Source organism: Bufo bufo, chromosome 2, assembly GCF_905171765.1.
Source record: "Bufo bufo chromosome 2, aBufBuf1.1, whole genome shotgun sequence".
Taxonomy (NCBI): domain Eukaryota; kingdom Metazoa; phylum Chordata; class Amphibia; order Anura; family Bufonidae; genus Bufo; species Bufo bufo.
The window spans coordinates 448,586,248-448,611,229 of NC_053390.1; the positions used below are offsets into that span (position 1 = coordinate 448,586,248).

A 24,982-nucleotide genomic window follows, 5' to 3' on the forward strand; every position below is an offset into this window, starting at 1 on the left:
GATTTCATTAATTCCTCTTATTAAAAATGTGATATAGCAATATATATAAAAAATCTATTTAGAGAAGGCTCACCTCCTAGACAAAAATGGAATGGGTGCTCCTACAAAGAAGATTACACCCAATCTTCAGAGGGATTGTATAAATAAATTAAAAGAGTAGGGCACACCTGCATTCAGATACACATACGAGAGTTTTCAGTAAATTTAATTTATTTATACCAGAGAAAATATATAATAATGCATCAAATGGTATATAAAATGTTATTAGACATATAATTGCATGCTATATAGACTTATAATCACTTTAAAATTATTAAAATTGCAAACATGCATAAAAAGCAACACTGAAATATATGGACAATCCTAGGAAAGAAGTATCCTGATAAAATCTCAAATTTTTGTTCCTTTCTATTGCGTATTGACTGTCCGTATTGAATTATTTGTCCAGTGGATCTGATATCCACGCTGTTTGGACACAGTCCGTAGTAATCAGGGTCTTGAAAAAGTTCACAGATTAATTTCAATGTAGCCGAAGTGAGGACGTGTGGTTGAGTCACTTACATTACTTTTGCTACAAATTAGTAATGTGTCCAAACACTTTGCCTGTGTAAACATTCATTCGGCATTGGTTTTACTTACAGTTCTGTAGGTTTGTGCCGGCTGTACTGCGGTTAACGTGGCGTCCCACGTGTAGTACACTTACAGGCTGCGATGTAGCTTCCAGGAGGTAGGTTCAGGGATCTGCGGTAATCAATTGTAGGAGTGCCGTCTCAGTGGTTTTGTATAGTTTGGTTCCTGCACAGGTGCTCAATCAAGCAAGCAGGTCAGATGTCACTGCGGCTGTTGATTTCAAGTTTTCTTTTTCCAAATTTTTAGGTACCGATCCCGCTACTTCTGGTCGATTTGAAGCGCTTCAATGTATATTTATTCTCATGGGGTTATCCTACACCAGACGGATAACCCCATGAGACTAAATATACATTGAAGCGCTTCAAATCGACCAGAAGTAGTGGGATCGGTACCTAAACATTGATTATAAGTCTATATAGCATGCGATTATATGTTTAATAACATTTTATATACCATTTTATGCATTATTATATATTTTCTCTGGTATAAATAAATTAAATTTACTGAAAACTCTCGTATGTGTATCTGAATGCAGGTGTTCCCTACTCTTTTTATTTATCCATATTCTTACATGCTATACATTGTGTACTTATGTGGTGGTATATAGATGTTCCTATTTAGAACCAGGTTGTTGTGGACATGTGTGTTGGATATATTATTTATATTATATTTCCTATGTCATGTAATGTTATGTTTCTTTCAGAGTAAATTTTAGTGTCTGTATTATGGTCACAATACCCAGAATTTACATGGTTCTACTGATGTTATGCAAAACTGCAGGAGGTTGAGGTATTGCATCCATAATACAAACCTGCCTCAAGCTAGAAAATACAGTGACTAGATCGGGTAAATAAAAATATCACAAATATCGCAGTGAAGGGATGATAGCATACAAATGAATGGAGTTGCAGACAGACCCGCACATTTGCCGCGACCCCGGCATTGCAAAAAAATCCATCCTTTTTTTGGTTTACAGATAACATTTTGACGCATTGACATAATTCACATGACTGTATTTTTGGTCTGCATCCAGATCACACATGAAGCCTTTTTTTTCAACGGGTCCACAAAAAAAGGATGGGACACCACATGCTGTCCGCTTCCGTATGTCCGTTCTGCAGTCCCGCACAAAAGATAGAACATGTCCTAATATTGTCTGTTTTGCAGACATGAATAGGCATTCTTACAATCGGTCCACAAATAACCAGATGCAACGCAGACGTCTCAAGGACATCATCCATATTTTTTGGGGGAATCTGTGTTTTGCGGACTGCAAAGTACATACGGTCGTGTGAATGTACCCTAAATCTGTCCCACTGGGTGCAAAAAACGCTAGAAAAATGCCACAAAACAAATGCAAGTGCTTAATTTGGTGGTTTTTATAGGGGTTGCAAAAATACCAGAACAAAATTCTTATGCGTTGGGACTCTTATGCCACTTTCACACAGCCAGGGCTCATTCACACCAACGTAAGGGCTCCGTGCCCTTATTATGGACCTATCTTTTGCGTAGCAGAGGCATGGATCAGAAGCCAATGGAAACACTCCGAAGCACTTCCATGGCCTTTCGGGTCCGTGCTTCCCCACCACAAAAGATAGCACTTTTGCCTATTTTACTGATCGCGGACCCATTCAAGTCAAGGCGTCCTCAGTGTTTGGTCAGTGATTGTGAGCCAAAACCAGGAGTGAAGCCTCCACACACATAAGGTATAAGGGAAAGATCTGCTCCTGTTCTGTGTTTTTGACCTGCACCCGGTTTTGGTTCACAATAACTGATGGAAATCGCTGACTAAACACTGACCAAATAACTGAAGTGTGAACTAGGATTTATACTGCAAAAAAACTTTTTATGCAGTGACTATCCTGATCATTGTGTATAGGCAACATGGAGAGAACTGTTGTGCAAACACATGTGAGATATACAAAACACATACCTGCTTCAGATACACGGCTTCCTGCTGTTTATCAACAGTGCTAGGCTGTTTCGTACAAGCAGCATTATTCTGCAAAAAAATGTCTTCATGGTATGTAAGATTAACCATGTGTAGCTGGCCAGCTAAGACCTGCCCTAGGTTGCTAATATAGCTTATATGTTTATACAGCTAGACCTGCCAAGAACCTTAATACAGTTCCTATGTTTGTGTGTTAAAGACAAAAGCAGAGTTATTTACAGTGACTTCATGTTTGGATGTTATATAACTGTTATTTATATTGTGTTCACAGAAGCAAAAAAAGATAATATGCCTTTAAGATTCATTATATAATGTAAGGACAGCTCAATAACACAGCAGAAACAACAAAAAGCTGAGAGTTAAACTGCTGTTGCTGGGCAGGAGTCTTGACCAATCCTAGCCAGCCTCACACAGCCCAGGAGTTTTGACCAATTACAGCCAGCCTCACACACAGCTTGTGTGGGAAATTCCCCTAGCAGGAGCTGCTGGAATCATTATTCACCAGAGAGAGGAGCCGAACAGACACACACTCCACTAAGAGCTGTGTTTTATGGAAGCAGAGAGGCCAAAATAGGTATTTAAAACAGTTATATAATGTTCATACTGTTAATAGTGATTAAAAGTGTATACTGAAACAGTTATATGTGTGTTTACTTACAGTTCCATCAAATTCAATTGCAAACTACAAATAGCATACAAACAATTGCAATCCAAATTGCAAATTCCATAATGCAATCCAAATTGCATACAACCATACCAGATCATACTCAACCAATCTGCAAATAGTTACTGCTAACTGCATACTGCAAATTGCAACCTAATTCACCAAGTAGAACTATTAGTTAAACTCAGATATACCTCTCAGAGAGATCATAAAGTGCTTAAATAACTTAAAGTGAGAGTACAGATACTCTAGACAGAAATATATCCACCATGTTAGGTTGAATGACAAGATTAAACAGAATTTCACTTTTTTGGCAGATTTTCCATTTTTTTTTTTTTTTTACACTAACAAAGCAAGGGTTATAAGCCAAACAAAACTCAATATTTATTGCCCTGATTCTGTAGTTTACAGAAACACCCTATATGTGGTCGTAAACTGCTGTACGGCACACGGTATTGCGCAGAAGGAAAGAAACACCGTATGGTTTTTGGAAAGCAGATTTCACTGGGATAATTTTAAGCTGCCATGTCACATTTGAAGACCCCCTGATGCACACCTAGAGTAGAAACTCCAAAAAAGTGACACCATTTTGGAAACTACAGGATAAGGTGACAGTTTTGTTAGTACTATTTTAGGGTACATATGATTTTTGGTTGCTCTATATTACACTTTTTGTGAGGCAAGGTAACAAAAAATAGCTGTTTTGGCACTGTTTTTATTTTTTGCTATTTACAATGTTCATCCTACAGGTTAGATCATGTGGTATTTTGATAGAGCAGGTTGTTACGGACGCGACAATACCAAATATGACTACTTCTTTTGGTTGTTTGTAGTTTTGCATAATAAAGCATTTTTGAAAAAATAAATGATGTTTTAGTGTCTCCACAATCTGAAAGCCGTATTTATTTTTTATTTTTTGGGCGACTGTCTTTTGTGTAGGGGCTCATTTTTTTCGAGATGAGATGACTGTTTGATTGGTACTATTTTAGGGTGTATATGACTTTTTGATCGCTTGCTATTACACTTTTTGTGGTGTAAGGGGACAAAAAATGGCATTTTTTACACTTTTTTTTACGGTGTTCATCTGAGGGGTTAGGTCATGTGATATTTTTATAGAGCATGTTCTTACAGATGAGGCAATACCTTATATGTCTACTTTTTTTTTTTATTCATGTAAGTTTTACACAATGATATCATTTGTTAAAAATAAATAAATCATGTTTTAGTGTCTCCCTAGAATGAGAGCCATCATTTTTTTATGTTTTGGGCAATTGTCTTGGGTAGGGTACCATTTTTTGCAGGATGAGGTGACGGTTAGATTGGCTTGCTATTACACTTTTTGTAATGTAAGGTGACAGTAAATGGCTTTTTTGACACCATTTTTATTTTTATTTTTTTACGGTGTTCACCAGAGGGGTTAGGTCATGTGGTATTTTTATAGGGCAGGTTATTATGGATGCTGCGATACCTAATATGTATACTTTTTTTTATATACTTAAGTTTTACACAATAACAGCATTTTTTAGTGTCTCCATAGTCTGAGAGCCATATTTTTATTTTTTTTTGGGCGGTTGTCTTAGGTAGGATATCATTTTTTGCGAGATGAGGTGTCTGTTAGATTGGTACTATTTTGGGGGGCATACGCCTTTTTGATCGCTTGGTGTTGCACTTTTAGTGATGTAAGGTGACAAAGTTTTTTTTTTAGCACAGTTTTTATTTTTGTTTTTTGACGGTATTCATTTGAGGGGTTATGTGATATTTTTATATAGCCGATCGATACAGATGCGGCAATACCTAATATGTCTACTTTTCTTTTTTTGTTTATTTTTTTTTAAAAAATTTAACTTTATTTTGGGAAAAGGACGCTTTTTTTTTTTTACTTGAAACTTAGGCATTAGGCTGCCTTCCCTGCATCGGGTCCCAGTCACAGCAGCACGGGGAACCAATGGAAGCTCCTATACCCGCAAGGACATCGCACGTATCGCTGTCAGCGCTGACCGCGGCACATCAAGGGTTAATGTGCTCACATTGGTGATATCACCGATGTCGGTGCATGCAGCAGGGGTCCGGCTATCAGTACGGCGCTGGTCCTTAAGTCACGGACATCTGCGCCATACATGTACAGTGCGGGTCCTCCACGGGTTAAGGGTCCATTCACACGTCCGTTTTTTCTTTCCTGATCTGTTCCGTTTTTTCTGGAACAGATCTGGACCCATTTACTTTCAATGGGTCCTGGAAAAAAACGGACAGCACAATGTGTGCTGTCCGTTTCCGTTGTTCCGTTCCGCATGTCCGTTTAAATATAAAACATGTCCTATTCTTTTCCTGAAAAATCGGATCCTGGTACAATACAAAGTCAATGGATCCGCAAAAAACGGAAGACATACGGATGTCATTCCATATTTCATCCGTTTTATACGGAATCCGTTCCTGGAAATGACATTTAAATTTTTTTTTTTTCTTTTTTTTTTTTTTTTCAAGAAATCCAAACAACTTTATTTGCTTATCGAAATTTATACATGTTTCCGTTTTTTGCGGATCCGCAAAAAACGGATGACATACGGATGACATACGGAAACATTTTCAGGAACAACGGATCCGCAAAAAACGGACAGAAAATCGGATTATAGAAAAATACTGACGTGTGAATGTAGCCTTATGGTGATTAAATTTTTTTTTAAACTAGTCACTTAACTAATCTACTCTTATATCTTGGTTGGAAATAATCATTGTGCCCATGTAGACCCGATTAGTTGGTGTTGGCTAGGCTCTGTTCACATGCAGTACTCACAAAAAGTTAGGAAAATTTGGCTTGTGGGTGAACCTAAAATGCACTCTAACCTTTACAGGTGAACTTAATGTAACCTTCTAACCTAAACTTTTGAATGCACATGTCCAACTGTTCAGTGTTTCAGTACTTTTTGCACAACTTGCTGTTCTCTAACAAGGAGCTTAACGGCTAAATGCACAACAGGTATTTGATCTATGAATTGCCCAATAAATTTCTAGGTTCAATCACAATTGGTATTTAAAGAGTCCTCCTCATCATGCTGTTCAAATTTCAAATCATGAGACCAAGACAACACCTAACAATTGATGAACAGTACCTCCTCATTGCGAGGCTTCAAGCAGGATGTTCTCAGACGGAAGTGGCCACTGAGCATAGAGTGTCACAGAGTGTCATCAGCAGGTTGCAAAACAGATACAGAGAGACTGGAAGAGTCACAGAAAGGCATAGAAGTGAACAATGCCCTGCAGAAACGAATGATTAATGCCACAGAACTCCAGGCTCATTTAAGGGAGGTGAGATGCACCCAAGTGTCACGTCAGACCATTTGAAACCATTTACAGCGTGGTCTGTGTGCTAGATGACCTGCAAGGGTATCTGACCACAGGCGTCATTGTCTTGCATGGGCCATGGAGCATCTACGCTTAATGAGGGACAATGGGCCTCAGTGCTGTTCACTGATGAAAGTTGATTCATGTTGAGCAGAAATGATGGCCGCCAACAATGTTGGAGATATCAAGGAGAGCGCTATTCATCAGCCACTGTTGTCACCAGACGAGCCTTTGGTGGTGGTGATGTTACAGTGTGGGCACTTGTGTCTAGTCAATACAGAACTGCCCTACACTTTATGAATGGTACAGTGACAAGCCCATACTACTTGAATAACATCATTAATCCAGTCATTGTGCCTCTGCATAAGTAACACATGCCTAATTTCATCTTCATGGACAACAATGGCTGCTGGAGACGGGGGTACCTTAAATGGCGTGACATGCACTTTCTCCAGACCTGAATCCCATTGACAACCTATGGGATCAGCTGAGTCACTGTGCAGAGGCTCGTAACTCTGTACCCCAGAACTTCAATGACCTGAGGGCCGCCCTTTAAGAAGAGTGGGATGCCATGCCTCAGCATACAATAGTTAGACTTGTGAACAGCATGAGATGTCTTTGTCAAGCTGTAATTGATGCTCAAGGCCACATGACAAGTTATTGAGACACTGACATTTTTGTGGGGGTATACCCACCAATGTTGTTGGCTTTTGTTTGGAAATCACCAATCACCAATCACCATTACATGCTTCTACTTAAATGCCCTACTTTCATGATATAATATCACTGTAGTGTGAACTTTTTACGTTTTCCATAAATTTCACCCGAACACCAAATATCCCTAACTTTTTGTGAGTAGTGTATGGATCCATTGTATGAGGAAGCCCAGCATTGTGGCTTCTCCATGCATTCAGAAAGAGTCACTCAAGAAATTATTGATGTCAATAGCAACCAATAAAATTATATTAACCAAGGATGTTCGTACCATAGAGGCAGACCAGGGGCGTAGCTACCGGGCCCAGGAGCCTGAGGGGGCCCAAAGACCCTTGTGGTGCATAAGAAGACACCAGTATTATAGAAAGTGCATGCAGGTCAAGTTACACCTCTGGCTCAAGGGGGTGCCGTTTCAATTTTTGCCTCGGGCAGCACGAAGGCCTTGTACTTCCTGCCTCTGGCCACAAAGTACTGAGGTAAGGGGTGCCCCAAGCTGAACTCTTGCACCAGGGCCCATGAGTCATTAGCTACGCCCCTGAGGCAGACTACATGGTTGCTATGAGAGAGGGTTCCAGTTCTAGTCAATCCTATCTCCATAGTTTTTATGCTGGGGGGCTATGTAGCTCTACCCTGTCTAGAGGAACTAAAATGGTAGCTAACAAAGGGATTGGGAGCTGGCCTAAAGGTTATTTTTCTCGGACCAATGTGTCAAACAATTATCAGGAACAAACCAGACATTCCCTATAACTGCCTGACTCTCAGCGGAGAAGAGGGCTGCATTTACATGCAGAAATCACTTCCACTGTATGAGGAAGAGTGATTGCTACAGTGATGGCTTATCCTCATAGAGAATCATTATTCCTGCGCAGCCGATCCCTGTTTACACAGAACAATCTTCTGCACAGCAGTGGCGACTCTAGGAACAATATATAGGGGGGGGGGCACAAAGATACCACAGTCAAAAATGGGGGGCAAAAACAAAATAAGTATATATAAATAAGATTACAAAATACGAGAGAATTGCGGTATGCAGGGATACATTTATAATAAAACTATTTACTTACAAAAGAAGCTATTCAGTCTGCTGTGCCGTCCTCTGCTTGCTTCCGCTGATTCTTTACCCTTGTTTCTGTCTGTCGTCAGTGCGCAGGCGTACTGTTATGGGGGATCTGTGGAAGACACACTGTTATGGGGGATCTGTGGAGGACACACTGTTATGGGGGCAACTGTGGATGACACTGTTATTATGCCTCTCATTAGCCCTCATTATGCCTCTCATCACTCCCATATCAGCCCCCATGCCTCTCATTAGCCCCCATATCAGCCCTTATGCCTCATTAGCCCCCATTATAAGCCCTTATGCTTCATTATTCCTCTTATTAGCCCCCATGCCTCTCATTAGCCCCCATATCAGCCATTATGCCTCATTAGCCCCCATTATAAGCCATTATGCCTCATTAGCCCACATTATGCCTCTTATTAGCCCCCATATGCCTCATTAGCCCCCATATGCCTAATTAGCTCCCATATGCCTCATTAGCCCCCATTATAAGACATTATGCCTCATTAGCCCACATTATGCCTCTTATTAGCCCCCATATGCCTAATTAGCCCCCATTGTCTCTAATTAGCCCCCATTATGTCTCTAATTAGCCACATTATGCCTCTTATTAGCCCCATTATGCCTCATTAGCGCCCCTATGCCTCATTAGCTCCCATATGCCTCTAATTAGCTCCCATATGCCTCTAATTAGCCCCTATTATGCCTCTTATTAGCCCCAATATGCCTAATTAGCCCCCATTGTCTCTAATTAGCCCCCATTATGTCTCTAATTAGCCCCCATTATGCCTCTTATTAGCCCCCATTATGCCTCATTAGCGCCCATATGCCTCATTAGCTCCCATATGCCTCTAATTAGCCCCCATATGCCTCCAATTAGCCCCCATATGCCTCCAATTAGCCCCCATTATGCCTCTCATGATTAGCCCCTATTATGCCCCCAGCAGCCACATATTTTATAAAATAAAAAAACACTTACCTCTCCTGCTCCTGGACGCCGCCTGCAATTTTCTTTCTCCTCAGTCGACTGTGCTCTGAACTGGCACGCACAGCGTGAAGTCACAGAGCGCCCTCACGCTGTGCGCAGCCCTGCACAGCCGACAGCCGAGGACCAGGAAGTGGTGAGTACAGAGCGTTTACCGCTTCCTGGTCCTTCGGTACTAATGAGCGCTTACATAATGGAAGCGCTCATTAGTATTCACCGGCCTGCTTTGGGGGGAATCACCAGGGGGCAAAGAATAACAATGAATGAGTGTTTGAGGATTTATCGGGTGATCACCAGCACCTTTTACATAGGACAATTATCGGGAACAAGCGTTTATACAAACATTCATCCCTGATAATCGGTTGATTATCGAACCATGTAAAAGCACCTTAAAGAGATTATGCCATGATTAATGTTAAAAATTTAAATGAGACATCATATAGTACATGACTTTCTCTAACAAAGCTAGAACCAGCCATGTACCTCACATGGATCAAGAGATCTCCACATTTACTGCTCCAAGTGCTTTGCTAGATTATCTTCAGCCTGGCAGCTCAGGGGGTGTGTCCTATCTGCTGCAGCTCTCTCCTTGTAACTGCCACAGCTTCTAACTTCTAAGATTTAAACTGAGCATGTTCGACCAGGTTAGTGAGACAGACAAAAAATAAGGAAAATAATAAACAGTAGGTGGCACGAGATGCTCCGTTGCTAACATCAGGGGTGCTGCCTGGGTGAAATTATGGTATGTCCGGGTTCAGCCATAGAAAGGAGAAGAATGGAGAAACAAACACCAGATCCTTCTGTCCTAGGTGGCAAAACCCAGAAACATTTAATCTTTGCTATTGGCTCTACTCTCTACAGTGATTTTAATAATTTTTCACAAATGTCTCCGAAAACATTGGGGGAAATTTACAAAGACCATCTTTTTACGCCAGTCTTTGTCGTCGTCCCCCCAGTGAGAGTATGGCGATGCTGACCTCTTGCACTGGGTGCTGGAAAGCCTAGCTACATGCCTCCTCATGAATGAAAGTGTCGCTGACGTTTCCGAAAACTTTTGATATGTCATAGTGACTTATCAAAGGTTTTGATTGGTGGGGGTTTGAGTGCGGAAACCCCCCACAGATCGCTAGAATGAGGAGAAGCGAACACATAGCACGCTCTCTCTTCTTGCAGCAGAAGAAGAAATTGAGCCCATCTCCTGCAGTGAGAAGACAGAACGCAATATACAAGTCCTTCTCTCTCCTCATTCTAGTGATGTTTGGGGGGTCTCAGCACTTAAACCCCCACCAATCAAAACCTTTGCTATGTCTTTATGACATATCAAAAGTTTGGAAAAAGCTCAGTGAGCTATGCTCATAGCTGGAGTAGTAGTAGTCCTCATTTACACCCTCACCTTGCCTTCTTTTTGACTTTTTTTACACCAAGAAACAGGTGTAGGGGGATGATAAATCTCTGCGGATTGTTTCTATAGTTTGCGGCTGGCTCTGCTTATACGGATCTTTGGTCGGCAGCCGAGGATAGCTTTCATGTACTGTACATTCCCCTCCTTTCTTGACCTGTCTGTATAGCAGCTATTCCCCTCCCAAATGCTGTCTCTGTTTGTGGATAAACAAAAAGCTCAGTAGAGAAAAGAGGAAGAAGCGTGTCATAGAAACTGGGAGCAACTCACACAACAACATTAAAGGACTGGATCAGAGAGGTCTAACTTCAACCAGGTGAATGTAGGCAATAATGCAGGACTATTGATCCAAGCAGGAAACTCACACAGCAGGGTACAGGACTGGCAGAGAGGAGATTGCCAAGAACACCAAAGGTCAGACGCCAGATACAGAGGTAAGCTTATACAATATGGACAATGCATATTTACTTATATTTACACTATTTTTAGGTCACCGCAAAGGTGAAACAAAGAACAATGACCTGGCTAAAAAATGCTCCAAAAAAAAGGCCTAATTCAATCAGCATGTTATGTATTTTTTTTTTTTAATGTGGTCATTTTTGCTTATATAGCGTGTTTTAGCACATAGCGTTTTAATGGCCTTTTTTATTGTATGCCTTGCACTTTTTTTGGAAAAAAAAGAAATGTGCCCCATTGTAATGTCACTCTATAGCGCTGCATGGGAAGAAAGCAGTAGTAAAAATATACCATGCCTAAATGCCGTTAAAAACAGCAATGCATAACCCCTGTACTGCCAGAGGATGCGCCTTATTTATGCCTCATTCACATGTCAGTATTCGGTCAGTGATACCAGGCGCGGCTCTAAATCCAGGTGCAGATCTTGCCCTTATACCTGATCTCTGTGGAGGCTCCAATCCTGGTTTTGGCTCACAATCACTGATCGAAATCATTGACCGAACGCTGCTATGTGAATGAGGCCTAGAGAGGAAACTACTCCAGTCATAGTAACATCGTTTATAAGGCTGAAAAAAAGACATCTGTCCATCCAGTTCAGCCTGTTATCCAGAAAGTTGATCCAGTGAGGTAAAAGCCAATTTTTCCCACCTTAGTCCATGTAATAGATTTTCTGGCTTACGTGGTACGGAAGGCATAAACTTTTTTTTTTCAATGCCAAAAACTGGAATAGACTTAATAATATACAGTATGACCCCCATTGCATGTTTTTTTCTGAACACAATGGGGAGATTTATCAAAACACTTTTTTCTTTTCACCTTTCATTTTCCAAAGGAGCTCTGAAAAATGAAAGGTGGAATCTGATTTGTTCCAATGAACAACTAAGCCAGTTTTCCTTTACACCATTTTTTAATAAATCTCCTCCGTTATTTTAAACACAACAATGGAGGTCTATGGGAGAAAAACAGGCAATGGGACAGAAAAAAAAACACCAGACCCAGAGCATAGTGCGATTTGAGAAATTATGCCATTAACCCAAAAAATAGCATTAAAAAAAGCCAGCTTGTCCTATGTTTAATATTTCCTAAATACTTCTATGCCACATCTGGGACTGGCTGTTTTGCCTCAGAACAAGATAAAAATGCCAGAAAAAAACACACTACAAATCCCCTAAAATACATCCGTCTCCTCCAGTGAATAGTGTTTCATTTTATCCTTTACTAACTAAGGCCTCTTGCACACGACCGTATGCATTTTGCGGTCTGCAAAAAAACGGATCCGCAAAAAATACAGATGACATCCGTGTGCATTCCGTATTTTGCGGAACGGGACAGCTGGCCCTTCATAGAACAGTACTATCCTTGTCCGTAATGCAGACAAGAATAGGACATGTTCTATTTTTTTGCGGTACGAAAATACGGAAATGGAATGCACACGGAGTACCTTCCGTTGTTTTTGCGGACCCATTGAAATGAATGGTTCCGATTACGGTCCGTGTGCATTCCGTTTCCGCATGTCCATATTTCCGTCCTGCAAAAAAATAGAATATATCCTATTATTGTTCACATTAGGGGCCAGCTGTTCTGTTCAGCAAAATACGGAATGCACAGAGATGTCATCCATTATTTTTGTGGATCTGTTTTTTGGGGATGGCAAAATACATAGTCGTGTGCATGAGTCCTTAAAGGTATATTGTTGTTTATTGCCTCTTCTTACTACTTTATCTTCTATAGGCTGTTCACTATGGCCATGTCACCTGAGGTATTCCAGGAAGTAGAAACCGCTACTTGTCTCTTGAGTGGAATGTCCTCAGTGGCTTCAAGGATAAGTCGGGCAAGTTTATCAGTACTTTTCTTCATCCGCTTTGGAATTTTGCTGCTTGGATATAAAACAATATGGCTGGATGAAGAGAGAGATTTTATTTGCAACTCTACAAGGTTACTCTGCATGCCAAGCTGCTTCGATGAGTTCTTACCTATCTCCTCCTTCAACCTTTTCGCATTACAAATAGTGGCTTTGCTTACACACTCACTATGTGTGGCCTGCTTAGCTCGTTCCGCCATTCAGGCACGGGAAGGCTGGTTGCAAGCCCAGCTTAGGAGAAAGAAAGTACAGATGAACCTTCATGTAATTGGACTGCTAAGTCGGATGCTCATCGAGGTCCTCTTCATCCTTACATACTTTAAAGTTACAGAAGGGTTTGTGCACCAGAAGACAATTCATTGCCGCTCTACACTGTGCGAAAAATCCGTTATATGTACAGATATAAATTCAACTGTGAAAAATATCTTCAGCTTGTGTCTGTGCGCAGCGTCTGCCACCAGTGCCATGGTCTGCCTGTGGGAGTTAGTAGCCAGCTTTCAAGTCATGCAGAATATAAACCAACCAGCATCAACCACCCAGGTGCAATGGAAAAAGCAGCACTTCTAGGTGATTCATTGACCTCAAACCTGATGTTTTATAGCAGAACCCATCACTGGATATGGACAGACTGTAAATGTCATTCTTTGCAACTGAATAAAACATCTACACACAACTTCCTCCCCTCCCAGTAACAGATGTGCGTGCAGACCATAGGTTTCCAAGGGTTACATGACCAAAGTCCAGATATGCGTCCTCTGTATCACAACCGTAATTGTCCTTTATGAATACACATTGGATGCTGTGTTCCTGTTGTACTACTGCACATAGATCCAGCTACACAGTGTATGGTATTTCACTTGAGCTCAATATCTTAAAGGGGTTGGCTGCTTTCTGGCTACTGTTGCACCAATGTGTTTGTAAGAGGACTATACGGCACTTACTAATATACTCTTTGTTGATATTTAGGATTTCTATATTTCATAAGGTATTCTCCTTTGTTGGTCAAGTCTTTTGTGCTGTCCATAAAATGGCTGCTGATGGGGGGTCATGTAACCAGGCAAATCACACAGTCTCCTCCACTCAAATACACTGCACCTATACTAAACTCCCAACAGAGGAAAGTGCAGATGTGGTGTATTTGAATGGAGAAGGCTGAGTGATGTGTCTGGAGTTATGTTTGCCTGGTCACATGACCCTCCATCAGCAGCCATTTTATGGACAAGTCTCCTGTGTGGACAGCTCAGAAGATTTGCCCAACCAGGGGACACAGCTTATGAAATATAGCAAACGGCCCATAGCAAACAAAGGCTGTAATAGTAAGTGTCATATATTCATCTTACATACACATTGGCCAAAAGTATCTAGAAAGCGGCCAACCCCTTTAATGGAAATGATAGATTTTGCTGAAGGAGTGAATGCATCCTAGGACCCCTGCTCTTCTCTATCTACACTTTTGGCCTGGGATAGCTCATAGAGTCCCATGGCTTTCAGTATCACTCCTATGCTGATGACACACAAATCTACCTCTCTGGTCCAGACATCACCACCTTACTATCCAGAATCCCACAATGTCTATCTTCTATATCATCCTTCTTCGCCTTTCGCTTTCTAAAACTTAACATGGATAAAACAGAATTCATCATCTTTCCCCCATCTTGCTCAACTCCCCAACAGACCTATCTATCACGATCAATGGCTGCACACTATCCCCTTTCAACCAAGTCCGCTGCCTTGGAGTGACCTTGGATTCTGCCCTTTCCTTCCGACCGCACATCCAAGCCCTTTCCACCACCTGCCGCCTCCAACTCAAAAACATCTCCCGCATCCGTGCTTTCCTTAACTTTGAATCTGCGAAAATGCTTGTACATGCCCTTATCATCTCCGGCCTAGACTACTGCAACACTCTCCTCTGTGGCCTTCCATCTAGCACTCTCGCACCCCTCCAATCTATCCTCAACTCTGCTGCCCGACTAATTCACCCCTCACCCTATTATTCCTCTGCCTCTCCCCTCTGCCAATCCCATCACTGGCTCCCCATTGCCCAGCGAATTCACTTCGAAGTACTAACAAATACATACAAGGCCGTCCATAACCTGTCCGCTCCCTACATCTCTGAGCTACTTTCCCGATACATCCCCACACGCACTCTCCGATCCTCACAAGACCTCCTTCTCTCCTCTCCTCTTATCACCTCTTCGCACAATCGCCTCCAAGATTTCTCCCGCGCATCCCCCATACTCTGGTACTTGCTACCCCAACATATCAGACTCTTATCTACATTGGAATCCTTCAAAAGAAACCTGAAAACCCACCTCTTCAGACAAGCCTACAACCAGTGACCCTGCTGCCTCTATACCGCCATGACCAACTTCACCCTCACCTGCTGTGTCCTTCTCCCATACCATGTAGATTGTAAGCCCTCACGGGCAGGGCCCTCTCTCTTTCTGTACCAGTTTGTAACTCGTTTGGTTATGAATGATTAGTGTAATTGTCTGTATTATGTACTGTATGTATACCCCTTCTCATATGTACAGCGCTATGGAATGAATGGCGCTTTAATAATAAATAATAATAATAATAATACATGGTAACGCTGATACTAGCCCTAGGTAACTGAAATGTCACCTGAGTGGAGTGAATAAAGACTCTATGCTACCTTCTGTAAATGGTGATTCTGTCTTCTGACTTGATAAATTATATAATTTGCAAACCATGCAGTCACCACTAGGAGGCGATAACTGCGTATGGATTTGTACTGCTACTAAAGAACTCAAAATTCTTCCTAGTGGTGGTTGCAGGTAGCTGCTATATCAGTGTCACAGTAATAACAAGTAAGGCAGTTCAGTGCAAGGTCTTCTCACCATTTGCAAGATCTCTGCTTGCTTAAGCAAATGAAAGAATTGCTTGTGTTTAGAGACTAATTACTGCTCTTGACCATATGCTGCTGATAGAACTGCAGTTTGTTACAATGTATATGTAGGTATGCTAAATACATGAGTAGTACAAATCTTCGGTTCTCATTCACTGAGGTTGTGAAATGAAGGGGAATTACAAGGTATATAAGAAAGCTGTATAAGTTTACACTAGACAATCCTGTGTATACAGGGAAACAAAGAGTTATTTTATGGTCATTCCCATATGCTTACATAACACAAATGTGTAAACCCGGTCAGGTACTCAGGTCCTTAGAAGACAGAGGAGACATACTGCACTCAGTCCTGCCTGCTCCTATGTTCTTCTCATAACCAGGGCAGACCTCAAAATAAGGCTCCATTCACACGTCCGCAAATGTGTCCGCATCCGTTTCGCAATTTTGCGGAACGGGTGCGGACCCATTCATTTTCTATGGCGACGGAATGGGTACGACAGCACACAGTGTGCTGTCCGCATCCGCATTTGCGGAGCGCGGCCCCGATCTTCGGGTCCGCAGCTCCACAAAAAATAGAACATGTCCTATTCTTGTCTGCAGCTTGCGGACAAGAATAGGCATTTCTATAGGGGTGCCGGGCGGGTGTGTTGCAGATCCGCAATTTGCGGGTCCGCAACACACCACGGACGTGTGAATGGAGCCTAACCCATAGGACCTTGCTCTGTTTTGTCAGTCCACAGCATTTTCTACATAATCCTGACACAGATAGTCTTGTAAAAATCCTGCTGAGAACACAGGGATTAATTTTCTCGTGATCTTTTCCAGTTTAGGCCCCTTGCAGACGAGCGTGAGCGGATTAGGTCCGGATGCAATGCCTATGCGTTCAGTGAAAAATGCAGGATTTCACAAGCAAGGGCATTCAGTTTTGCATGCGATCGTGCGGGTGCAATGTGATTTAATGCGTTTTGCACGCACGTGATAAAAAACTGAAGGTATACAAACATCTCTTAGAAACCATCCGTGAAAAACGCATCTGCACTTGCTTGTGGATGCTTCAGATTTTCACGTAGCCCCATTCACTTCTATGGGGCCAGCGTTGTGTGAAAATCGTAGAATATAGAGCATGCTGTGATTTTGACGCAACGCACAAGTGATGCGTGAAAAACAACGCTCATGTACACAGCCCCATAGAAATGAATGGGTCCGGATTCCGTGTGGGCACAATGCGCTCGCATCACGCATTGCACGCGTGCGGAATACTTGCTCGTGTGAAAGGGGCCTTAGTCTGGGGAACAGCTGATGGGGCACTGGGCAGGGTGAGACCGTAGACCTGGTAGAGAAGGGAGGCTCCTGCTCCTGTCACTTGTTTTAAAGACTGTGAGGAGGAGGAAGAGGGTAAGGGACATGACGGAGCTCCTGGGACACATACAGGACTTTTTCTTATGTCAAAAATGACTGACACAAACTGATGCAAACTGATCACAACTGCTCAAAATAATGCTGCTTTCAAACTAGCGTTAATATTTTCCGGTATTGAGATCTGTCATACGGTCTCAATACCGGAAAAAAGCTTCCATTTTGTCCCCATTCATTGTCAATGGGGACAAAATAGAACAGAATGCTGTAAAATGCATTCCGTTCCATTCACCTACCGGAGAGCAAACCGCAGCATGCTGCGGTTTGCTTTCCATCCTAGGAAGCGAAGCTGATCTGTCATGAACTCCATTGAAAGTAAATGGGGGACTGATCCGTTTTCTATTGTGTCAGATTGTGTTTGAGAAAACAGATTGCACAATCTGACACAATAGAAAACGGATCCGTCCCCTATTGACTTTCAATGGAGTTCATGACGGATCTGTCCTGGCTATGTTAACCACCTCAGCCCCCCTAGCTTAAACACCCTTAATGACCAGACCACTTTTTACAATTCTGCACTACACTACTTTCACCGTTTATTGCTCGGTCATGCAACCTACCACCCAAATGAATTTTACCTCCTTTTCTTCTCACTAATAGAGCTTTCATTTGGTGGTATTTCATTGCTGCTGACATTTTAACTTTTTTTGTTATTAATCGAAATTTAACGAAATTTTTTCAAAAAAATAAAATTTTTCACTTTCAGTTGTAAAATTTTTCAAAAAAAACGACATCCATATATAAATTTTTCTCAAAATTTATTGTTCTACATGTCTTTGATAAAAAAAAAATGTTTGGGTAAAAAAAAAAATGGTTTGGGTAGAAGTTATAGCGTTTACAAACTATGGTACAAAAATGTGAATTTCCGCTTTTTGAAGCAGCTCTGACTTTCTGAGCACCTGTCATGTTTCCTGAGGTTCTACAATGCCCAGACAGTAGAAAACCCCCACAAATGACCCCATTTCGGAAAGTAGACACCCTAAGGTATTCGCTGATGGGCATAGTGAGTTCATAGAACATTTTATTTTTTGTCACAAGTTAGCGGAAAATGATGATTTTTTTTTTCTTACAAAGTCTCATATTCCACTAACTTGTGACAAAAAATAAAAACTTCCATGAACTCACTATGCCCATCACAAAATACCTTGGGGTGTCTTCTTTCCAAAATGGGGTCACTTGTGGGGTAGTTATACTGCCCTGGCATTTTAGGGGCCCTAATGTGTGAGAAGTAGTTTGAAATCAAAATGTGTAAAAAATGCCCTGTGAAATCCTAAAGGTGCTCTCTGGAATGTGGGCCCCTCTGCCCACCTAGGCTGCAAAAAAGTGTCACACATCTGGTATCGCCGTACTCAGGAGAAGTTGGGGTGTTATTTTACATATACCCATGCTGGGTGAGATAAATATCTCGGTCAAATGCCAACTTTGTATAAAAAAATGGGAAAAGTTGTCTTTTGCCGAGATATTTCTCTCACCCAGCATGGGTATATGTACCACCCCAAAACACATTGCCCTACTTCTTCTGAGTACGGCGATACCACATGTGTGACACTTTTTTGCAGCCTAGGTGCGCAAAGGGGCCCAAATTCCAATGAGTACCTTTTAGGAGGGCATTTTCAGGCATTTGGATTCCAGACTTCTTCTCAAGCTTTAGGGCCCCTAAAATGCCAGGGCAGTATAAATACCCCATATGTGACCCCATTTTGAAAAGAAGACACCCCAAGGTATTGCGTGAGGGGCATGGCGAGTTCATGGAAGTTTTTTTTGTTTGCCACAAGTTAGCGGAAATTGATTTTATTTTTTATTTTTTCTCACAAAGTCTCCCTTTCCGCTAACTTGTGACAAAAAGTTCAATCTTTCATGGACTCAATATGCCCCTCAGCGAATACCTTGGGGTGTCTACTTTCCGAAATGGGGTCATTTGTGGGGTGTGTTTACTGTTCTGGCATTTTGGGCGGGGCTAAATTGTGAGCAACCCCGTAAAGTCTAAAGGAACTCGTTGGACTTTCGGACCCTTTACGCACCTAGGCTGCAAAAAAGTGTCACACATCTGGTATCGCCGTACTCAGGAGAAGTTGGGGTGTTATTTTACATATACCCATGCTGGGTGAGATAAATATCTCGGTCAAATGCCAACTTTGTATAAAAAAATGGGAAAAGTTGTCTTTTGCCGAGATATTTCTCTCACCCAGCATGGGTATATGTACAACCCCAAAACACATTGCCCTACTTCTTCTGAGTACGGCGATACCAGATGTGTGACACTTTTTTGCAGCCTAGGTGGGCAAATGGGCCCACATTCCAAAGGACACCTTTCGGATTTCACAGGCCATTTTTTACAGATTTTGATTTCAAACTTCTTCTCACGCATTAGGGCCCCTAAAATGCCAGGGCAGTATAACTACCCCACAAGTGACCCCATTTTGGAAAGAAGACACCCCAAGGTATTTCGTGATGGGCATAGTGAGTTCATGGAAGTTTTTATTTTTTGTCACAAGTTAGTGGAATATGAGACTTTGTAAGAAAAAAAAAATCATCATTTTCCGCTAACTTGTGACAAAAAATAAAAAATTCTAGGAACTCACCATGCCCCTCACGGAATACCTTGGGGTGTCTTCTTTCCAAAATGGGGTCACTTGTGGGGTAGTTATACTGCCCTGGCATTTTACGGGCCCTAATGCGTGAGAAGTAGTTTGAAATCAAAATCTGTAAAAAATGCCCTGTGAAATCTGAAAGGTGCTCTTTGGAATGTGGGCCCATTTGCCCACCTAGGCTGCAAAAAAGTGTCACACATCGCCGGTATCGCCGTACTCAGAAGAAGTAGGGCAATGTGTTTTGGGGTGTCTTTTTACATACACTCACCTAAAGAATTATTAGGAACACCATACTAATACGGTGTTGGACCCCCTTTTGCCTTCAGAACTGCCTTAATTCTACGTGGCATTGATTTAACAAGGTGCTGATAGCATTCTTTAGAAATGTTGGCCCATATTGATAGGATAGCATCTTGCAGTTGATGGGGATTTGAGGGATGCACATCCAGGGCACGAAGCTCCCGTTCCACCACATCCCAAAGATGCTCTATTGGGTTGAGATCTGGTGACTGTGGGGGCCATTTTAGTACAGTGAACTCATTGTCATGTTCAAGAAACCAATTTGAAATGATTCGAGCTTTGTGACATGGTGCATTATCCTGCTGGAAGTAGCCATCAGAGGATGGATACATGTTCTCATTCTGTTTACGCCAAATTCGGACTCTACCATTTGAATGTCTCAACAGAAATCGAGACTCATCAGACCAGGCAACATTTTTCCAGTCTTCAACAGTCCAATTTTGGTGAGCTTGTGCAAATTGTAGCCTCTTTTTCCTATTTGTAGTGGAGATGAGTGGTACCCGGTGGGGTCTTCTGCTGTTGTAGCCCATCCGCCTCAAGGTTGTGCATGTTGTGGCTTCACAAATGCTTTGCTGCATACCTCGGTTATAACGAGTGGTTATTTCAGTCAACGTTGCTCTTCTATCAGCTTGAATCAGTCGGCCCATTCTCCTCTGACCTCTAGCATCCACAAGGCATTTTTGCCCACAGGACTGCCGCATACTGGATGTTTTTCCCTTTTCACACCATTCTTTGTAAACCCTAGAAATGGTTGTGCGTGAAAATCCCAGTAACTGAGCAGATTGTGAAATACTCAGACCGGCCCGTCTTGCACCAACAACCATGCCACGCTCAAAATTGCTTAAATCACCTTTCTTTCCCATTCTGACATTCAGTTTGGAGTTCAGGAGATTGTCTTGACCAGGACCACACCCCTAAATGCATTGAAGCAACTGCCATGTGATTGGTTGACTAGATAATTGCATTAATGAGAAATAGAACAGGTGTTCCTAATAATTCTTTAGGTGAGTGTATACCCATGCTGGGTGAGAGAAATATCTCGGCAAAAGACAACTTTTCCCATTTTTTTTATACAAAGTTGGCATTTGTCGAGATATTTATCTCACCCAACATGGGTATATGTAAAATGACACCCCAAAACACATTGCCCAACTTCTCCTGAGTACGGAGATACCACATGTGTGACACTTTTTTGCAGCCTAGATGCGCAAAGGGGCCCAAATTCCTTTTATGAGGGCATTTTTAGACATTTGGATCCAAGACTTCTTCTCACGCTTTAGGGCCCCTAAAATGCCAGGGTAGTATAAATATCCCACATGTGACCCCATTTTGGAAAGAAGACACCCCAAGGTATTCAATGAGGGGCATGGCGAGTTCATAGAAATATTTTTTTTTTGGCACAAGTTAGCGGAAATAGATTTTTTATTTTTTTTTTCTCACAAAGTCTCCCTTTCCGCTAACTTGGGACAAAAAATTCAATCTTTCATGAACTTAATATGCCCCTCACGGTATACCTTGGGGTGTCTTCTTTCCGAAATGGGGTCACATGTGGGGTATTTATACTGCCCTGGCATTTTAGGGGCCCTAAAGCGTGAGAAGAAGTCTGGAATATAAATGTCTAAAAATTTTTACGCATTTGGATTCCGTGAGGGGTATGGTGAGTTCATGTGAGATTTTATTTTTTTACACAAGTTAGTGGAATATGAGACTTTGTAAGAAAAAAATAAAAAATAAAAATTTACGCTAACTTCCGCTAAAAAATGTCTGAATGGAGCCTGACAGGGGGGTGATCAATGACAGGGGGGTGATCAATGACAAGGGGGTGATCAGGGAGTCTATATGGGGTGATCACCCCCCTGTCATTGATCACCCCCCTGTAAGGCTCCATTCAGACGTCCGTATGTGTTTTGCGGATCCTATCCATGTATCCGTGGATCCGTAAAAAACATACGGACGTCTTAATGGAACCTTACAGGGGGGTGATCAATGACAGGGGGGTGATCAATGACAGGGGGGTGATCAGGGAGTCTATATGGGGTGATCACCCCCCTGTCATTGATCACCCCCCTGTAAGGCTCCATTCAGACGTCCGTATTTGTTTTGCGGATCCGATCCATGTATCCGTGGATCCGTAAAAAACATACGGACGTCTGAATGGAGCCTTACAGGGGGGTGATCAATGACAGGGGGGTGATAAATGACAGGGGGGTGATCAGGGAGTCTATATGGGGTGATCACCCCGCTGTAAGGCTCCATTCAGACGTCTGTATGTGTTTTGCGGATCCGATCCATGTATCCGTAGATCCGTAAAAAGCCTACGGACGTCTGACTGGAGCCTTACAGGGGGGTGATCAATGACAGGGGGGTGATCAATGACAGGGGGGTGATCAGGGAGTCTATATGGGGTGATCACCCCTCTGTCATTGATCACCCCCCTGTAAGGCTCCATTCAGACGTCCGTATGTGTTTTGCGGATCCGATCCATGTATCCGTGGATCCATAAAAAACATACGGACGTCTGAATGGAGCCTTACAGGGGGGTGATCAATGACAGGGGGGTGATCAGGGAGTCTATATGGGGTGATCAGGGGTTAATAAGGGGTTAATAAGTGACGGGGGGGGTGTAGTGTAGTGGTGTTTGGTGCTACTTATTACTGAGCTGCCTGTGTCCTCTGGTGGTCGATCCAAGCAAAAGGAACCACCAGAGGACCAGGTAGCAGGTATATTAGACGCTGTTATCAAAACAGCGTCTAATATACCTGTTAGGGGTTAAAAAAATCGCATCTACAGCCTGCCAGCGAACGATCGCCGCTGGCAGGCTGTAGATCCACTCGCTCACCTTCCGATCCTGTGAACGCGCGCGTTCACAGGAAATCCCGCGTCTCGCGAGATGACGCACGGATGCGTCCAGGAGGAATGAATCGACCGCCTCCACGACGCATCCGTGCGTTAGGCGGTCCGGAGGCGGTTAAAGACAATACAACCGGACCCGTTCATAACGGATGCCGACGGTTGTATTATCAGTAACGGAAGCATTTTTGCTGAACCCTGCCGGATCCAGCAAAAACGCTAGTGTGAAAACAGCCTAAGGCTGTCAGTTATTTTTATGTTCTTCTGATAGATGAAAATTTAAAAGAAATATGAAGTTTTAATATATGTAAATGAGCCATTACACCCAGAGGCTCTGCTCTCTCTACAACTGCTGCACCCTCTGCACTTTGACAGGGCCAGGCAGTGTAAACATGATCACGACTAGCCCCGATTTCTAAAATAACGTTTTATTTGAAAAAAAATCTGCAAATGGCTAAAACTGAAAAAACTAAAATCCCTGCACATAATTGGCATCGCTGCATCCATAACGACCCGTACTATACAATTATTACATAATTTATTCCCCATGATGAATGTCATAAAAGAAAAAAAAAATAGAATTGCTTTTTGTGCGTAACAAAAAGTGTTATGTACCCCAAAATTATATCAAAGAAAACTACAAGTTGTCAAGCAAAAATCAGGCCCTCACATATATCTGTTGAAAGAGAAATAAAAAAGCTATGGGTCTAGGGTTGCGGTGAGGCAAAAACATTATCAATATATATTTGGTATTGCTGTGAGGGTTGAGCGAATTGGGTTCGGATTGCTGTATCCGAACCCGATTTTAAAAAAAACTTTGTTAAAGGGGTCCTCCGAGCTTTTAATACTGATGATCAATCCTCAGGATAGGTAATCAAAATCAGATTGGCGGGGGTCCAACAGCTTGCACCCCTGCCGATCAGCTGTATGAAGGGAAGGCGCTCCCAGTCCTCTGCAGTCTCTCTTCCTGCTCGCTGCTGCTTGTTATTATTATCTGATACTGATGACATATCCTGAGGATAGGTCATCAATATTAAAAGCCCGGAGAAACCCTTTAAGAATATCGACTTTGTCCTACTGTAAAATCTATTGCCTCTGCGAAGGTCTTTCTGAAGTTTCAGCAAATATCGCAAGACTTTCTTCGTCTCGCTTCGTCTCGCTTCTATCGCGTGTCACTTCGTTTATTTGCATAAATTACTGTATCCAAGTGCCTCATTAACGAAGCTGAGTTCAGCTTCCTATTTTGATACAGTAATTTATGGAAATAAACAAACTGACACATGATAGAATCGAGACGAAGAAAGTCTTGCGATATTTGCTGAAACTTCAGAAAGAGGCAATACATTTTACAGTAGGACGGAGCCGATATTCTTAACTCGGATACAGCGATCCGAACCTGATTCGCTCAACCCTAATTGCTGTAATTGAACTGACCCAGAGAGTAATGTTATCATGTTAATTAGGCTGCAAAATGAATGTCGTAAAATTTACAATGTAAAAACTCAAAGGCGTCATTGCTGTTTTTTCCTATGCCCCTAGAAAGAGTTACTAAAAGTTAACTGGTAAGTTATGTGTACCCCAAATTAAAATGGTATTTACCCCACCATTAAAAACTACAAATTGTCCCTCATACAGCTACATCAACAGAAAAATAAAAAGGTTATAGCTCTTGGAATGTGACAATGAAAAAATAAAGAAGAAAAAATTGCTTGTTCACTAAGCCCTAAAACATCCATTACTTTTTTGCCCTTGCATAAAATACCCCATGTGTCTATGTGAGTTGTATTTTAAGGAGTTTTTACATTTCCATTTTTATGGGGATTTACAGAGGAAGTGATATCAGAGGGCTAATTTTCTGTCCTATTCTCAGCATACTGGCCGAAATGCAGCCGGATCT

The 24,982-nt window shown here is 42.1% G+C and overlaps 1 protein-coding gene across 1 annotated transcript; it reads left to right on the plus strand.

Moving 5' to 3' along the window:
• Nucleotides 1-11,110: 11,110 nt before the first annotated feature.
• On the plus strand, nucleotides 11,111-14,008 carry LOC120991607 (gap junction beta-1 protein-like). The gene is made up of 2 exons (XM_040420409.1): nucleotides 11,111-11,176; nucleotides 12,930-14,008. The coding sequence occupies exon 2, from the start codon at nucleotides 12,940-12,942 to the stop codon at nucleotides 13,624-13,626; it is 687 nt and encodes a 228-aa protein (XP_040276343.1). The 5' UTR covers nucleotides 11,111-11,176; nucleotides 12,930-12,939; the 3' UTR covers nucleotides 13,627-14,008.
• Nucleotides 14,009-24,982: the final 10,974 nt, after the last annotated feature.